The 19500-nt window shown below is 38.9% G+C and overlaps 1 protein-coding gene across 1 annotated transcript; it reads right to left on the bottom strand.

The window, feature by feature from the left end:
* Positions 1-7799: 7799 nt before the first annotated feature.
* On the bottom strand, positions 7800-17706 carry LOC310941245 (voltage-dependent calcium channel gamma-5 subunit; the record flags this gene model as incomplete). The annotated part of the gene is made up of 5 exons (XM_083906379.1): positions 7800-8063; positions 9227-9372; positions 9474-9614; positions 11035-11121; positions 17511-17706. 5 exons carry the CDS (start codon positions 17704-17706, stop codon positions 7800-7802), a joined length of 834 nt encoding a protein of 277 aa, XP_083762505.1.
* Between the last annotated feature and the right edge of the window lie 1794 nt (positions 17707-19500).

Raw genomic sequence — 19500 nt, 5'->3', positions numbered from 1 at the left:
CGCCAGATGTTTACAGGTGTGGCGCAAATCCGCTGAGGTCCTGCGGTGTTCGGACCTGGCTTCTGATGTGTGTATTTGTTCGGGTTGAGCAAAGAGAATATAAGAAGACGGTGGAGAAATGGTATAAAAGAGTGAGGAGCAGGGGGTAATTAATGAATTAATGTCCAGTATATGTTAAAGTAGCTTCACTTTCACCGTCAATCAAGTTGTGCGTTGTTCCTTGGCTCAGCCGAGTGGTAGGTCATCTTTACCAAGTGACACTGGAGGACTATAATCAGAAAATAACTGATATTTTAGCTTTATTATTGGTTTGGACGTCCAAAAAAAGATCTTAATCCCTAGTTTCAGGTCTTCTTGAATAGAATGTGAAGTGGACAGTTGGTATCGTCCAATAGAAACGTGGTTGCCAGTGATGCCTCTGAACTTCAGAGTGAAAATCATCTACGTTGGTGAAGGCCAAACTGTGAATCTTGATGCTTCCTTTGGGGCAGTTGTCGCTTGAGGAAAACCGAGCTCTCCGGAGGTGAGAAACGCTCACATAGAAGAAATCGAAATGATATTTTTTTGGTTTCTGTTTTCATCTCACAAGACTGTTATGTCCACTTACTATACGGCAGAAAGCCCACAGAGCAAAAGTCTTGCTATATATCAAGAGATCGCGAGAGATCCTTCAAACCCCAAGATAAAAACTCCACAGACTTATTGTTCTGACAGACTTTATGTGGAACTCTGGTTCTGCAGTAACGCTGTACCACTTCATCTCAAATGTGTTTCTTCCCTTCTAATACTTACTGTGGTTTGGCTTCTGAGGATTGTCCTTGGGCTTCTTCTTCTTCTTCTTCTTCTTCTTTTCCTTTTCCTTCTTCACTCAATGTCGCAGCTTTGTCCTGTTTGTGCAGTGTGGTGAATCGCTCTGATAGTTCACTTCCGATTTCCTTCCACTTCATGGGGTTTTCTTTAGATTTCTGCCATAAACCTAGATCATATCTTCTATGACCTTTCTGGACTTGTCTTTATATGGCTTTAAATATGTTGTTAGTTATAGGCAGAGTTTGACTTTAAAGGGGCCATATTATACCCTATTTCTCCAAGTTAACCTAGTTCCCTGGTGTCCTAATGAACATGTCTGTGACATGCTTTGGTCAAAATACCATAAGGATGAAGCACCACAGCAGTTCAATCACCCTGCCAAAACAGCCCTGTTCAGAACGCTCTGTTTAGTAGTATCTCTTTAGGTCCACCTTAAAGGTCCACCTTAAAAACAGTTAAATGAAACTTAAGCGACAGGAAATGACATCAGCCACAGAGGCTACTGGGAGCTAACAGCAGTTAGCATTAGGAAAAGTGATCATTTGCAGGCTCTAGCAGGCACATTGCCGTCATATATAACATGTATCCACTGGACAGATAAATCCTCTGAGGCTGGAAGTTTGTGTAGAACTCTGTGCTGCACTGTGGAGCCAAGAATAGAACTTTTCGCGGACTTCGGGTATTCGGATACCGTACAATTCCAGGAATTTGTGACGTCCCAGTGAGTGCGGAAGACAACATCGCGTGTTTTATCTCCTGTACTTAGACTGAGGAGGACCACAAAAACATGAGTGAGTCATCTTTTTTCCACATTTTGCCGACTGACCTCCGGAGTCCCAAATAGAAGGATTTAAATGATTAAAAAGTTGATTTTGCATTATATTCCCCCCTTTAATGACCACATACAACAATAGAAGGCAATAGTGCCAACCGTTTCTGACCACTTTAATTACGCATAAGCTGGATTTTGGTTGACATAGGAGCTCACATGAAAGTAATGAAGTCATACATGTGGATTATATACTGGAGGTTGTATTAGGAAAGGAGATGCATGTATTTTAGGGTGAATGCAGACCTTTTTGGCTCATGTTTCCTTTGAAAGGCAAATGAGAGAAACTATGAGGCGTGGATGAAACGCCGACTGAGGCAAGGAGAGATGGAAACATGAACATTTCAAAGGAAATACCAACACCACAGTTGTGACATGATGTCAATGTTCGTGCCTCAAATTCAAAGAAAATGCATTTTCTCCTCAGACGTTTCATAAAAGGGAACAACATGGATGTCTGTGTATGGTTAATGTGCTGCTAAACCGACTTCAGAGTGTTTTTTCTTTGCTTCATTTGTGAGCATTTGTTTGAAAGAATCAAGATTTTGTTCGGTGCCGAATGTTCTACCGTTACAAAAACATTCAGGCTCGTTATTGGTGGACAAAAAAAAGAGAAATCTGTCTCTGTTCTCTTTTTAGTTTTCCTTTGGATTGAGACTCACACAGGCTGCGGTGAGACACTGTGTTCTCACAGAGTTCCTATAGCAGAAGAGAGGAATATAGAGCATGTGAGATTGTGCTAAAAGAAAGTAAACACAGACTCAGCCCTTAGGCTGCCGCAGGCTGACAAGCTTTCATTTATAGCGGCGATGGCTTTTCCTTTTACTTAAGAAATATAATTTAAAAACGCACAGACGTAAGGGAAAATGTGGACCTTATTGCAACTTCGGTGCTTTCTGAGCAGTTTTGGACAACGTTGTGGCATTAAATGTGCAAAACAAGTGCTCAACGGAGACACTACTATCACCAGTAGAAACAAAATAAAACTTAAAGGTGAAGTAAGTAGTTTATGGTGCCATCTAGAGGAGAGGCTGAAATTTACAACAAAGAACAGCGCCTCTGCTCACCCCCTCCCCTCCCTGAGCGCTACGGTATCCTCAGCCGGTCAAACGTCGTCCTCGTCGTCTTTCTCCGTGTCAGCAGATGAGGTTCGTGAGGCGAGGGAGAGGGCGGAGCTACCGCGGCCGTAGCAGACGAAGCGGAGAGAGAGGAGGCGGGACTTCCGCTACAAGTAAAGAGACGCTTTGATTTGTTCTCTCGCGTTTGTCCTTACAGGCCCCCGTAGAAACACGGCGTCTCGCTGCTAACGGTTGCAATGCAACAGCGGCTCCGCGACCGTGTTATTTTACATGACTTTTTGAAACACTACGAAAATGAAACAAAAACTATTATACAGCGACTAGACAATGCAGGAGCACATAATATGTATAAAAAAGTGTTTTTTGGGTTATATAAACCCATAAATACTACACAGTGTACCTTTAATGTGTGATACATCAGAAATGTTCTCGAACTACTCTTTTAGAAGTAAGGGTTCCAAAAGGGTCCTTCTACAAGGGCTGGGGTTCTACCTGGAACCATTTGCTTCAGAAAAACCTTTTCCCCGAAGAAAGGGTTTTTCAAGGTTTTCCAGTAAGAACCATTTTGATCCAGAGAACCCTTTAAAACCCTTTTCCTGAATGAAGGGTTTTTAAAAAAGTTCTTGGTGGAACCGTTATAAAAAGGTTTTTACCATGGAGCCAAAAAGGGTTCTCCTATGAGGACAAAAATTTCACTTTTGTAAGCCCAGTCCGGCTTTGAACCGAGTAAACTAAACAGGTAAACAACAGTGACTGTAAAACAGGAAATCATTTGGCAATCATTTAAAACAAAAATTGGATTTGTTTTGAGAGGTGACATGTTTTTAAACATGTTCCTTATCTGTGATGGGACTCAATAAAGTGCAGCAGTGAGAAACACTATAATGTTAGAGGGAGCCCCCTAGTGGCCAACAGGGGCACTGACCACATTCCACATACATTTTTTGTCTGAACTCTACTTTCATATACAGATTTCTGTGTGAGCAGAAAACCCTCCCTGTCTCTGTCTTTGAGTTCACCCCAAACATTTACTATGAGAGCAACTGCAAAAATATCATCATCATCATCATCATCAGTTCATTAAATGAACTCATATGACAAATAAAAAGATGGCGGCCAGGGAAAGAGGACGACTGTGGAACAGTACGAGCGTAGTGTTGAGACTCTGTTAAAACTCAAGTATTAAAAAGAATTATAAAGAAGGGATTTTTATAAAGTATAAAGAGGAAGAAGGAACTCCATAATCACAGTTTATAGAAATAAATATAATGATAATAATAAAAAGATAATGTGATAATGACAAAAATGTGTATGATACTAATTCTTTTCGGACTTGTTAAACTGTATTTTGTTGCTCTATTTTGTATGATTTATCTCTATTTATTCTCTCTTTCCTTCTCATTGTGTCTTTTTTGTTTTACATGTTCGAATGTAGTGTCGTTGCAATTTTCGTGTGTGCAAAAAAAAAAATACTAATTCTATAAAACAAGATGTCGTTTGCTCCGAAAACCTCTGACTTTTGTTCAATAATTCTTTAGGAAATTGACGATTTAAACGATAGCACTTCAGCTTCAATCCCTATTATTGTTGTGTTTCCTCCATTATTTTGTTTATCTGATCTAAAGCTGTGTCTTCACAGAAACAACACTAGATGGGGCTGTTGTTCAAAGACACTGGGTGCGTGGATCTGCGCTCTGAGCATCAGCATCCTGGTCAAAGTTGTATTATTAATATTATTTGGTTTTGATGACTTTTGACTTAAATAGTGCAATAGGAAATAGTTTATAACAAAATGGGTGTTTACAACATGACGTGAGGGGAAATGAGTTCAGGAATATGTCAAATCATTACGTTTCCTCCAGCTGATACTTTTATATTCACTCAGAGGTGTGTGACCACGGGACATTATAGTTATGTTTAAAGAAAGTTTTTTTTTTTTTTTACTTTATCGTAGAAAATGTGCTATAAAGTACAACTTGATATTGAAGTGTCTTGTGCAAGTAATTATGTGCAAAATATACATGCAATAAAAACACAACCCAAATAGTGCAAAAGACACCAGTAATGAAGTCCTAAAATATACATTACATATTTTATATCTAATGTATACATATATATATATATATATATATATATATATGTATACATTTTATGTTAAATGAACACAAAAACAATTTCCAAAATGTTGAATATACTTTAATATAACATCTGTTAAACTTATAACATGAACTCATTTTTGCATCACCCTAATTTGAGTAAAACTGAAACATTTGTTTCCTAAGTTCTATTATTAACCTTACTTTCATGTTATAAGTTAAACATGTTATATTTAACTCAGTCTTGTCAACATTTTGTAAAGAGTTTTTGTGTTCATTTAGATATTGTTTAAAATGTGTACTCATTTACACTGAGCACTGTGTAAACTCCATGTACAGCACTTCAGTTGCTTTATTTCTATTGTAACTATGTTGACTGTATTGTCCCTATTTAAATAAAAATCTATTCTACAGACATTTCAGGGGACATTTATCAAATGCCGTCAAACTTTATTTCTTTATTTCGTTGACTCGTCCCGTCGGCACATTGAACATCATGAAAACGACTGATTGTAAAAAATACACATCTATCTATTTGACATTTTAATAATCTGGCAGTGACGCCACCTGAACACACTGTGTACATTGTGTGTCATTATTTCAAAAACAAACAACAACATGTATTTTACATGGACTTCCATCTATACAAAAAACAATGTATATATATATATAGATATATTTATACACACAATGGCAATTTATATTTACAATGTTTTTACAATGTTACCATGTTTTTCTGTGTGGGCAACCGTGATCCAGTGATGCAATGTTGCATTCCATTAATAATTATGTGTAATTCACGTCATGCAACATTAAATACTGACAATATATATATAGAATTTTAGTAATATATCGAGCCAACAAAAAGTAATTGCACAAGTCAAAATTCTTCACCTGTAATAATGTTTTACTCACACACACAGTGATGCTGCATGAAATGTACACTAGATATTCAGTACTTTGCCCCTGAACCTGGATAAAAACATTTTCATTGGCACACGTAGCATCATAGCAGATTGGTTTTAGACTATTATAAAAATATCAATGTATAATTTGGGTAATTATTCTTATTTAGCAGTGTTTCCATCAGTATACCCAACATTCAATGGCTTTGTATCAAAATAGTCGTTCGTGACACCTGACTCATTCATGTTCCCCCCTCAAAATGCAATCTTCTCCAGCTTCTACCCTTAGGCCATTTTACCTTAATTAAATGTCTAGCATTGTAATACTGGGATGTGATAAATGCAGTCAAGTATAATGGCTTCTTTGCTGTTTTAATGTTTCACTTTTGGTTCAACCCATTTTTTGTGTTTGTGTTTGTTGATTAGTTCATCAGCTGAGAGGCGACCAGTGGGCAGAAGATTCATGCGTTCACCTGAAAACATAAAAGCAATGAAATCTTGAGTTTCAAGGTCGAGATCTTGAAGTTCCAAAAAATTAAGAAAAAAAAAATGTCCTTAATTTTTTTTTTTTTTTTTGAAATCTGAAGTTTCAAAGTCGAGATCTCGAGTTTCAAAAAATGAGAAAAAAAACATATTTATTTCCAAATTTTTCTTTTTCATAATTTTTGGGAAACTTTGAAACTCAAGACTTAAATATATAAAATAACGAAAATAATGGAAAAACAATTTTTTTCATCATGTTTTGGAAACTCGAGATCTCGACTTTGAAACTCGAGATTTGAAAAAAAAAATGACAAAAAAAAAATTGGGGGGGAAAAATCAGCTTATTTTGGAAACTCTTCGGGGACTCCGTAATACAAATGGATGGAAGTAAAAAAAAATAATATTTATATTACAGTATGTTTAAACAAAATGCATTTCATATACATGTCTCTAGAAGAGCAGCCTATAATACAGACGTTTATTTTGGTACTTAATATGTTTCATTTGGAGCAGAGCCGTTTCTTGCTATGTGCTTGGACTATGCAGCTTCATAGGGCCCCACAGCCACCAGGGGGCCCCTAAACTGCAAGTTCAGACTCGCATTTTATTATATTTTTGAGAATTAAAAGTACCTGTCTGTATTTGCATGTATTGGATGCATTCATGATGCATATAATATTTGCAAAGCATGTAAGTGTTTGTGGGTTAATCAGAAAAAATTAGGGAATCTCTACATCGAGTTTGAAAAAAATAGGGGGCCCCCAAACAGCTAGAAACGGCCCTGATTTGGAGAAAGAACAAAAACAAAGGAGATCAAATATCATCTGTTCTGTAAACCTAATTCTCCAATCATGTAATCCCAGTCAAATTATATATATATATATATATATATATATAGTACATAGCACACATTACGCACAGAATGCAGTGCGCTCAATTAAGACAGTAAACATACTGTGGCCGAAGATGTTACTCCTAAAGTACGACCCTGCTTTAAACTGACTGGGACTTTAAATTCAAACCGTCATAAATCAGGAGTGTGCCCAGTTTGACCGACTTACTTATCTAACTGAGGGAAAAACCACCGTCGACAAGTTTCCCTTCACACCACGGAGATTTCACGGCTGAGTCCCTGTGTTCTAAATAAAAGAACACAATGTAGTGATTATTTTTGTGCAAATCCATTGCAGCTCTCTTCTCATAATAGCTCTAATACCCTTTTTTTTGGGATTGCGTGCACGTGTTAAAACACACAATCCTGCTATAAGAATTGCGGCACTACTACTCACTGCAGGTTGAAGCTGCACAATGTTCTCCTCTCTGAAACCTTCCTCGGTTTGTTCAGCTTCAGTTACCCGTCACTAAAAACTAGCAACTGTCACTGGAGCAAGTGTGTGAGGTGTCTAAACCCCTAAGGTTCAGTTTAACTCTCCTCAGAATGAAAGGTGTAACCAAAAAGCAGTCGGGGGGGGGGGAAACAGGTCGTCGTCAGGACGCTTTGCATAAAGTACTTCAAATAAATCAAATAACTGAACTGATTTTTCAGGCAGATCAAAGTGACACCTAGTGTGCTTAAACAACCACAATGTGCTCCGCTTCAGCAGGGCGAGGATGACATTTGTTCGTACTCCGGACACTTGAGAAGGGCGGGGTAGTTGGAGGAGTTCATCTGGAGCGAGGCCTCGGAAGAGATGGAGGAGGGACTGCGGCCTCTTCCGGCCAAAGCGTCAGGGTGGAGGAACTGGCCGGAGTAATCGGAGCAGTTGCTGAGGCGAGGCCGGTAGAAGCCCTGATGTGGCCGGTACATTTCCTCCGCGGTGTAACGCTTCATGAACAGATACACGGACATGACGCCCGCCGTCTGGGGGAATAATGGAAGCAAACGGTCAGAAAGTTGACTTTTTTTCTTTCTTTATTATAACAAAATTCAGTTCACTTTGAACACTCATTGGCCACTTTATTAGGTACACCTGTACCTAGCGGAACTAGACCCGGAAGTTCCAATTAACGCTGTTTTTTTAGTGTTTTAGTGAGATCTCTGAAAATCCCGCTATAGTTACGTAAACAGCGGTTCTCCTGAACAGCAGATCGTCCTGCTCCGGGCACTAGTCCGGGCACTAGTCCGGGCACATCCGGTTGCGTACATTGAACCGCAGAAGAAGAATAACGTCCGTTGTGGAGGTGTTTCACAAGCGACAGTGTCTTCTGACTCCGGGTCAAAAACATAAACGGAACTGCGGCGGGGAGTCGTGAAGAAGCTAATTTTAAACATTGTTAAAACAATGTTTTGATAATGAGTAGCAGTGCATCCACCGTTCCAGAGGGGGGAGCTGCGCTTCTGAGAGCGGGTGTGCCGAATATGTCACTTCCGGGTTGAGAGAGTTGAGTCTCAAGTCTCGCGGCTGGGAAACACCGTCAGAAAAGAGGATTTCTATCGGCTCTTTTACAGCAACTAGGAGGTTTTTGACCATAAAAACAAGTTAATGTATGTAAGTAGACCTCCATAACTAACATATATGTGCAACAGGACCACTCTGTGTGAGCTTAAAGTGACTTTTTTCCTTTTATATGCACAGCAATTTCTGGAGTTATCAGGGAATGGTAAAAAAAACAAAAAACTGGAATAATCCAGTTAGCAGCAGTGATCTGGACAAAAGTGTTCTATTACATGTATCTAATACAGTTGCTGATTACACTAGATATGCATTGATTATGGTATATAAGAATTAATTATTGTAGAAAATATTAATAATGATAATGCAGTGAGAATTTGACTTAGTGTTGAAGCATGAGTTGTAATAATAATGTTATGACCATAACTAGTTCAAACAAATCACATATAAAACACCTGGAAAATGCACATTTTAAAGAACCTGAATTACATATTTAATGTTTGATGATTTTCTTTTTATTATTATATTGGTGTCTTCAGCTACTGCATGATATGAAAACAACAGAAAATGGAAAAACTAGCTGTGAGTTATTATTGCTTGTTATCCCACAGATTCGCTGTGGTAGAGTTACCTCAGTGAGCAGGAAGGAGATGGCAGCAAAGGCGAACGACCAGCCGTACTTGTAGCTGAAGTAGGCCTCGTTCGTTTTGGTCCTGTTCAACATTTCGTCGTTGATGTTTGAGATGTACAAGACCAGACCGACAACCAGAGACAGACCTGAAAAAAACGTTTGATTTGCCTTTCAGTTATTTCGTCGTCCCCTGAAATGTCTGGTATCGTGCTGGAAATGTCGAGTTAAAGTGAAACCGATTCAGTACCTGACAGGATAAAGAAGATTCCGGATACGAAGGCCAGGATGGTGCGATGTGGTCGGATGTGGCCAATGTTACTGAGCACAAAACCAATGAACATGAAGAAGAGGCTGACCAGAGGGAAGGGTGTGGCGGAACGGATCATTTCTGTTAAAAAAAAAGGATCCAGGACAAAAAAGAGAGAGAAACTGATTAGTCTGTTGGACTGAAAGACAATTTTTTTTTATTAATGTGGTTTGTTTTTTGCATCTGTAAGGAAGGTTCCACTGATGTTCGATTGGTTCTTCATAGATTTAACGGAGCTGGACCTCCCCACTGTGGATAAATGCTGCAGTAGTTTGTTTCCAGACCCCGACTGTGACACACAGTACACAAAATGTCACTCCTCCGGCTAAGTCGACCTGACGTCTAAGGTCATAACCTGAATAGAACTGCCTTTTCAACTCGTGGGCTTGACTTCGGATTGGGAGGTGAACTATTACTTTTAATGCCTGTTACACTCCACTGTCGATCCATATACCATCTACAGCAGCTGCTGTAAAATAATAATATGTGACGAAATTTATGGTACCTCTGGACGACTGTACTAACAATATCAACACTATTTGCACTACTTCTTGAATCTATGTAAATCCTTATTGTCTGTCGTTTTTATTATTTCAGGAGGTCTTTATTTTATTATTTTACTTTTCAGATATATTTTTGAGTCGCGCAGCAATCTCTTACTGTTGTCAAAGCACTGTGACACTCACTTTAGGGTTGGTTAGAGATTTTCTTTGGAAGGAAAAGAAAAATCCACAATCCAAGGCACTATATTTCTACTACAATACTATACACACGTACATGTTTTGACCTCAAGCCTTGATCAGGGAGTCAAACCACTTAAAAACATTTGACTCCAAGCTAAAGTTCTTAGAAAGTTGAACATGACCCATCACTTTAAAAGGCATTTTAACAGTTTAAATGAAAGTGCCTTGGATTTGTTTTTCATACTTTGGAAGCAGATATGTCTAAAATGTTGGACTGGAAGGACTGCACTACAGTCTAAGTAATAAGGGTTCCAAACTGTTTGCTTCTGAAAAACCCTTTTTCAGAAGAAAGGGTTTTCAAGGGTTCTTGGTAACACTAATGGTTCCACTAAGAACCATTTTGATCCAGAGAACCCTTTGTGAAACAGATTTTATTCATTTGACTGATGGCATAAATGAATGTGGAGGAATCACAGAGAGAGCGAAAATAAAGTTGACCCTTGATGGTGAAGTCACTGTCGCTGCACTAGTGACTCTTTCTACGTGACAGGGGACCTGCACAGTGGAGCGTGAGGAGACAGTCTGGGTCTTCAGGGCTAAATTACACCCTCCAAATGAACCTCAAAAGGGTCCTTCTACAAGGGCTGAGGTTCTACCTGGAACCATTTGCTTCCCGAAGAAAGGGATTTTCAAGGGTTCTTGTTTCTACAATTTGAGTCCACAGCCGCCCAATTCTGTGCACACTAAACAATCACGTTTCACCAAACCGAAGCTTTGTTTTTTACGGCAGTGGGGTGTGAACTCAAGAAGTTACTTACTGAGGACGCTAACAGTGGACTCAGACGTCATCTGGACATGAGTGGGCATCACATACTCGATGGTGAAACACCGTCCCTTCTCTTCCCCTTGAAAAAAAAAGGAAACAGAGTGGTCACAAAACACAGATGCATAATGGAATACACAGATCTTCAATGTTTCCACAAAGGATTCTAACATCACTTTAAGTCCTTACACCATATCATTTGTCCTATCACTATTTCCTGTCCTTACGTTATTCTGTCCCTTGTTTGTTCTTATTTTTCCAAACTATATGATTATTATTATTATTATTCATTAATTGTCTACCACTTTATCCTCCACACAAGGGTCACGGGGGAAGCTGGTGTCAATCCCAGCTAGTGTTGTGTCGGTCATGAGTGACTCGTTCGAAAGAAAGAACGAATCATTTGAGTGAACGAACTGACTGGGATCACTTCATGATATGATTCGTTCCTTTCTTAGTTCAGTTGAGCTCAGCAGCGATCGTGGCGGCCGGGAGTGGAACTGCCGCGTTCTGTGAATCAGTCGTGAAGTCGTTCGCCGACGCCGTCACTCACTCGTGAATCTTCGGCAAACGACGCCAGCCACCGTGCACCGAGCGGGGAGGGAGTGAATAGTAAGAAGAACTGTGTCTGCCTTGCTGCTGTGATTCGTTTGCGCTGTAAGTACACTGACTCAGTCATGATTCGCGAACAAACTGAGACACAGAGAGAACTGGAGAACTGTGGCTGTGGACGTGAATCTCGCGAACAAACTGACACAGAGAGAAATGGAGAACTGTGGCTGTGGACGTGAATCTCGCGAACGAACTGACGCACAGAGAGCTGGTGAACTGTGGCTGTGGACGTGGATGTGAATCTCGTGAACGAACTGACACACAGAACTGGTGAACTGTGGCTGTGGACGTGAATCTCGCGAACAAACTGACACACAGAGAACTGGAGAACTGTGGCTGTGGACGTGAATCTCGCGAACAAACTGACACACAGAGAACTGGAGAACTGGAGAACTGTGGCTGTGGACGTGAATCTCGCGAACGAACTGACACACAGAGAACTGGAGAACTGTGGCTGAGGACATGAATCTCGTTCGCGCTGTCACTCACTCTATGACCCGTACCGACCCGAATGTACTGCACTCAGGGAGGACGTGAGTCACGTAGCAGGGCACTGGGCTCCTCTGCTAAACACTGAACGATTCGGTGAACGAATCTTTTGAACGAATCCTTTTAATGAACGGATTCTAGTGATTCAGTACACTCAAATGAACTGCCGATCCCATCACTAATCCCAGCTGGCATAAGGTCAAAAGGCAACATAAGAGATAATACATGTCCGAATAATAAGAGAATGTGCACCGGCGAATTAATTAAGTGAGGCAGACTTACACATCGACAAATGTAGAGCACCGTGCTGTTGCTCTACATTTTTGACTATGATTTATCTAGCATTAGTATTTTTGTGGCCTCGATGCAACACTGTTGCAAATGAGGGAATGAGGGTAAAAATAAAACAAGACAAAAACATCAGGTAGTGTGTGTACGACTGTGTGCTGTAACATGCTCACATCCTCACACTTTACTATCATCCTGCATGTAGTGTGAGGGAATGCCTCTGTGGTCCCCAGGGGTTTCCCTCCCATAGGTTATTAAAATGTTAATTAAGACGCCTAACATTGTAGCAGGCAGTGTATTTTTTATTTTTTTTTAATTATCTCTGCACCAGGCCATGGTTTTCAGGCCATTACATGTCCTTTCAACAGATGACGATAATGACTATCATTGAGAAATGTGATTATGCTTCAGTCTTGAAGGGCACGTCTATTACAGGGTGGCGATGGGTCATTTGTAGCCGAATAGATTAAAAATACTAATATATCAAAGTTGCAAATGTGATTTTAACTTTAATGTACTAGAGGCCAGAAACACATTGACCTGCACTCTGATCCTTGACCAACCAAAATTTGAACAGTTAATGTATGAGTCAATAAAATAAAATAAAGAGATTTACTTGAGGTGTTTTTAGGATAAAACATTCACATCGCAAAAAAAAAAAAGGTCAAGGTCACACTGGCCTTGACATTTTGGCTTTGACCACCAAATTCTAATAAGCTCATGTTATGTCCTACATGTGTTCTTAATATATGGCATATCACATAATTAAAATTCCACGGATTCATATTTGAGTCCAAATTAAAGTCTGTACCAAATCATGATCACAAATACGGGATGGATGGACAAACTGAGAACATTTGCTGGCAACAGCTGAGACAGTAAAACAAGCAGAATTGTGTTTATTTCTTCTTTGTCTGTCATTATTACTCCTATAGCTACTGCTGGCTGTGTAGGTAAAGGTCTTCTACATAAAAAAAAAAAGACAACATCACACACCCGATGAACTCGCACGAACATCAATGCCAACCAAAAAACAACACACACGTGAACCACGTTCATGTCCTGCGGCGTCACAACAACATACTGCGAGAGTGTGCAGTAATTGTTTCTGGGTCAAACACTATGCACCAGTTAAAATGGGCAATAAGGCCACTCAATTGCCCCCTAAAACACACACACACACACACACACACACACACACATGCTGCACCATTTGTCCATTTATAGCAATGGCACTAACATTATGTGACCAAATCACAATTTCACCGGCTACACATCCACCACAGCTGAACGATTTTTGCCCTGAAAGTGGAGAGAGCTGCTCAGTGGTGGCAAAAAGGGGGTTAATGGAACAAATTATCAGTGGGTGGAACAATATCACAGGATAATTAAATCCTTAACAAAACACTTTTTTACAGGTTTTTAGTTGATCCTTGCATCCATTGTCTACCGCTTTATCCTCCACTGGAGGGTTGCTGTGCCAATCTCAGCTGATGTCACACCGTGGTGAGGGGTGTCTCGTTTTGGGATTTTTTTGTACTGTCATTTCCTGTTTTATTTTGAAAGGATCACTCTCCTCTCATTTCAGAGCACTTGCCCTTCCTGACCTGATAACTCAAGCCTGCTTCTACGTTCTGGCCACAGCCTCAGTGAATCGTCGTCTCAACGTAAGCCTTGTTCCTCGGGTCGAGTGATTTTTGTTTAAACCTTTTCATAGTCCCTGATCACGTGATATTATTTCTCCATTTGGACCTAATTTTTTTTTTGTTGCATTTGCTTTTAGATAATTTTCATAGTACTTTGCTTTATCACTCTGATCTGTGGAATTTTGGTTATTAATAAAAGATTCTTTTCAACTCAACTTTCTCTGAGTCCTACTTCGCCAGTCCAATCGCAGGGCCACATAAAGAGACAAACAACCATTCGCTCTCACACCCACGGTCAGTTTAGAGTGACCAATTCACCTAATCAACCAAATCTGCATGTTTTTGGACTGTGGGAGGAAGCCGGAGCCCCCTCCACACACACAGGGAGAACGTGCAAACTCCTTGCAGAAGGGCCCTTTGTTCCAACCGGGGCTCAAACCCAGGAACCCGGGTCTTCTTGGTGCAAAGGCGAGAGCCATTCACCCCCTTGGCTTTTTACCTATTTTGTTACATTACAGCCTTTAGTTCAATGTTTTGTTTTTTTTCATCAGAATATTATGAGATGAATCGGAACACAATAGTCTAACTTGGTGATGTGAAATCAGAAAAATATATACATCAAACTATTTTTTTTAAACGAAAATTGGCATGTGCATATGTATTCACCCCCCTTTGTTATGAAGCCCATACAAAGCTCCGGTGCACCCAGTTACCTTCAGAAGTCGTATAATAAGTGAAATGATGTCCACCTGTGTGCAATCTAAGTGTCACATGATCTGTCAGCACATATACACACCTTTTTTGAAAGGCCCCAGAGGCTGCAACACCTTCTCCAAGTGAGGGACAATGTTGTTGAAAAATGTCCAAATCGTTGATGATCCCAAGGAGCACCATCAAATATATTTTAACCAAATGGAAAGAACATGGCACCAACAGCAAACCTGCCAAGAGACGGCCGCCCACCAAAACTCACAGACCGGGCAAGGAGGGCATTAATCAGAGAGGCAGCACAGAGACGTAAGGTAAGAGTTCCATAGCAGAGCTGGAGTATCTGTACATAGGACAACAATAAGCCTTACACTCCATAGAGTTGGGCTTTAAGGCAGAATGGCCAGAAGAAAGCCATTACTTTCAGTAAAAAAAGAACCCAACACATCACATCACGCCAAGAACACCATGACTTCAGTCTCAAAGAAAAGAATAAAACTTGATGGTTAGTTTTTATCAAGGCTTCTGGGCATGGCTTTATGAAGTTAGAGCTGCATCTGGAGGAACAATGTTTTGACACGTAGAGTGTAAAACTGCTCTCTGGGAATAACACGATCCTTTGTGTAATGCTGTCGTTTTTTCATTTTAAATCCTGTAGAGGAAAATGCTGGAGGTCAGAAGAAGGCAAGGTAATAACAAGCAGCGCCTCTGGTGCTCCAAGTAAGTGATTGGCTGAGTAATGAGGAAAGTAGTCTTGGTGTTGTTTCTGTTAACTGGAGAAAAAGTATTTGACACTTCCAAGTGTGCAGCAGAGTGTAAAGGGCAGCATGGAGATACACAAGCACTTTACAGGGGAAAAGTTTAAAACTTAGCACTCACGTTTTCGAAAAAACACAACACAAATACTAGTCGTAGGAACTTGTGAATCAAAATAATATGTACAAAAAATGATCACTATCCCTCTTTATTATAATCTTTATAATCATGGTGAAAGATATTTAAAGTGCGGAACCTACTCTTGCAGGGGAATGGGGATTATTCACAATCTGAGACGTTAAAGCTGACCATAAATCACAATTTATCTAAAATATCACTTCAGGTTATTTTGTTTTTATTACATTTGACTAGAAAGAGTCTCTTATATGAGCAGCAATGATTGGCGAATAAAGCAGTTAACAATGAGTGAGTGATAAAATGAAATAAAACATTATTTTAAAATCTTCACAATTTTACACACACTTATGCAAGAAGCCGGCCGATCAGCGTCTTTGTCACATATAAATACAATTTGTTAAGACGCTATTTTGACATAGAATTGTCATAAATTGTAAATAATTGCCAGATATTAAAAAAATTTCAAAAATCACTTATTACTTTTTTGTCAAATTTTGGACGACATACTAACCTTTGACTTTTTTTTGTCAAATTTTATAAGACATACTAAAGTATGACTTTTTTTGTCAAATTGTAAACGACATTCTAAAGTATGACTTTTTTTGTCAAATTATAAACGACAAACTAACCTATGACTTTTTTTTGTCAAATTTTATAAGACATTCTAAAGTATGACTTTTTTGTCAAATTATAAACGACATACTAACCTATGACTTTTTTTGGTCAAATTTTGTACGACATACTAAAGTATGACTTTCTTGTCAAATTTTGTACGACATACTAAAGTATGACTTTCTTGCCAAATTTTGTACGACATACTAAAGTATGACTTTCTTGTCAAATTTTGTACAGCATACTAAAGTATGACTTTTTTTGGTCAAATTATAAACGACATACTAAAGTATGACTTTTTTTGGTCAAATTATAAACGACATACTAAAGTATGACTTTCCTGTCAAATTTTGTACAGCATACTAAAGTATGACTTTTTTGTCAAATTATGGACGACATACTAAAGTATGACTTTCTTGTCAAATTATGGACGACATACTAAAGTATGACTTTCTTGTCAAATTTTGTACAGCATACTAAAGTATGACTTTCTTGTCAAATTTTGGACGACATACTAAAGTATGACTTTCTTGTCAAATTATGGACGACATACTAAAGTATGACTTTCTTGTCAAATTTTGGACGGCATACTAAAGTATGACTTTTTTGTCAAATTATGGACGACATACTAAAGTATGACTTTTTTGTCAAATTTTGGACAGCATACTTAAGTATGACTTTTTTGTCAAATTTTGGACAGCATACTAAAGTATGACTTTTTTGTCAAATTATGGACGACATACTAAAGTATGACTTTCTTGTCAAATTATGGACGACATACTAAAGTATGACTTTCTTGTCAAATTATGGACGACATACTAAAGTATGACTTTTTTGTCAAATTTTGGACGGCATACTAAAGTATGACTTTTTTGTCAAATTATGGACGACATACTAAAGTATGACTTTCTTGTCAAATTATGGACGACATACTAAAGTATGACTTTTTTGTCAAATTTTGGACGGCATACTAAAGTATGACTTTTTTGTCAAATTATGGACGACATACTAAAGTATGACTTTTTTGTCAAATTATGGACAACATACTAAAGTATGACTTTCTTGTCAAATTATGGACGACATACTAAAGTATGACTTTATGTCAAATTGGTGAATAAAGCAGTAAACAATGAGTGAGTGCTAAAATGAAAATTGCCGTCAAAATAAAACATCTGGTCTGCAGGACTTCGATGTAGATGTTTCAGATTTCAAGCACACTCACCGACCAAGAAGCAAACCCTCCAGAGACCAGAGTGGAGGGACATGCGTACCTCCGTGCTCTGATTGAGGGGAAGAATAACGCCCTCCTCCAGGTACAGCCAGTAGTCGGTGCTCACAGCGATCCCCAACAGGCCCAGGCCGCAAACGGCGAACACGCTGCTTAGCAACGTCAGCGCCTTCCTGCCAAATAGGCTCATACCACAGCCTCAACAGTGGGGTGGCGCAGCTGGCAGAAAGGGGATCTAGCAGAGAGAGAGAAAAAGAGAAAAAACATCCTTATCAACTTAATCACGTTGATCTGAGTCTTTTCCTGAGACAAGATCCACCTGTCCCTGTGGTGAACAAGGCAAGCGAATAGAAGGTGCAATCGAGGAGCAATGGGTGGTGGAAGAAATCTGAATACATTTATGGGAATTGATTCATATTGTAAGTTCACGACTGAAAATGCAGATGAATTGGTAATGAATGGACAGAAATACACAGGCGTATCATAGCAGAACACAATGGAGGAATGTATGCCTCTCAGCTGAGAAAGAAGCCTGTGAAAGATTCCCTCTCTTCTTTCCTCTGAGAATCAAATGACCACATTATGCAGGGCCAACAGATGAGATGGGGCGAAATAACTGCCATATTCTACCAATCATACTACAAATGATGTTAAAAGGAGAACTACAAAACCAAGAATTTTCCGCCACGTCGTCTGCCACAACTCTACTATCATCCTAATATCTGACATAAATCCACTTCCTCACATCAAGAGGCAGCGTTGCAGATGGTGTGCAGTATGCGTCGGCATATGAATGTGTGCACTTGTCACACAAAACGATGAAATTGTTTGTGTCACAGCTGATGCCCACATTTGTCGGAAGCTGGAATGCTCGAGAGCCTGGCATGGGATACATGGTGAAAGGAATTGATTTTACATAATGACTTCTCAGTGCCCCGCAACACTGAGCACCCACTGGGAGAGTGGAATGAATGAGTGAATGAATTAAAAAAAAAAAAAAAAAAATGTTTTTACTGGATTTTCTTTCCTCATGGATGAACTTCTCATATCATTGCTGGATGTAAAGCCTTGAGAAGAACAGAGATTGTATAGATCTCCACACAGTCAGTTTACAGAGCACTTGAGGTTTTAAATAAAGCTTTTAAGGAGATGCAACTACTCACTGCATGTTTTCAGCACTAAGTATGTTTTTTTCTGCCTCTTGTATACTGCAGTTGTAGCTCACATTGCAGCTTGCAGGCACATGCTGTATGTTATAAATTATCCCTTTAACACCAAGTGTATCACAGGCAACATGTTTGCAAATTACTAAAGTATAACTTTTTGTCAATTTTTTGATGACATACTATACTATGATGTTTTTTGACCATTTTTGGACGACATACTATACCGAAATCGTCCTAAATCTGACAATTTTTTGGAAAGACGTTTTTTTGGTCCAAAACTTGACAAAAACATCATACTATACTATGTAGTATGTCATACTATAGTATGTAGTCCTAAATGTGACCATTTTTTGAAAAAAAAGAAATTGGTCCAAAATTTGACAAAAACGACATACTATACTATGTCGTCCAAAATCTGACAATTTTTTTGAAAAACGTTTTTTTGGTCCAAAACTTGACAAAAACGTCATACTATACTATGTAGTACGTCATACTATAGTATGTAGTCCTAAATGTGACCATTTTTTGAAAAAAAAAATTGGTCCAAAATTTGACAAAAACGACATATGTCGTCCAAAATCTGACAATTTTTTTGAAAAACGTTTTTTTGGTCCAAAACTTGACAAAAACGTCATACTATACTATGAAGTGCGTCATACTATAGTTTGTAGTCCATAATGTGACCATTTTTAGAAAAAAATATTGGTCCAAAATTTGACAAAAACGACATACTATACTATGTCGTCCAAAATCTGACAATTTTTTTGAAAAACGTTTTTTTGGTCCAAAACTTGACAAAAACGTCATACTATACTATG

The sequence above is a fragment of the Microchirus variegatus genome (assembly GCF_963457635.1).
Source record: "Microchirus variegatus genome assembly, chromosome: 19".
Lineage (NCBI taxonomy): Eukaryota > Metazoa > Chordata > Actinopteri > Pleuronectiformes > Soleidae > Microchirus > Microchirus variegatus.
This window is presented reverse-complemented; position numbering and strand designations above follow the sequence as displayed.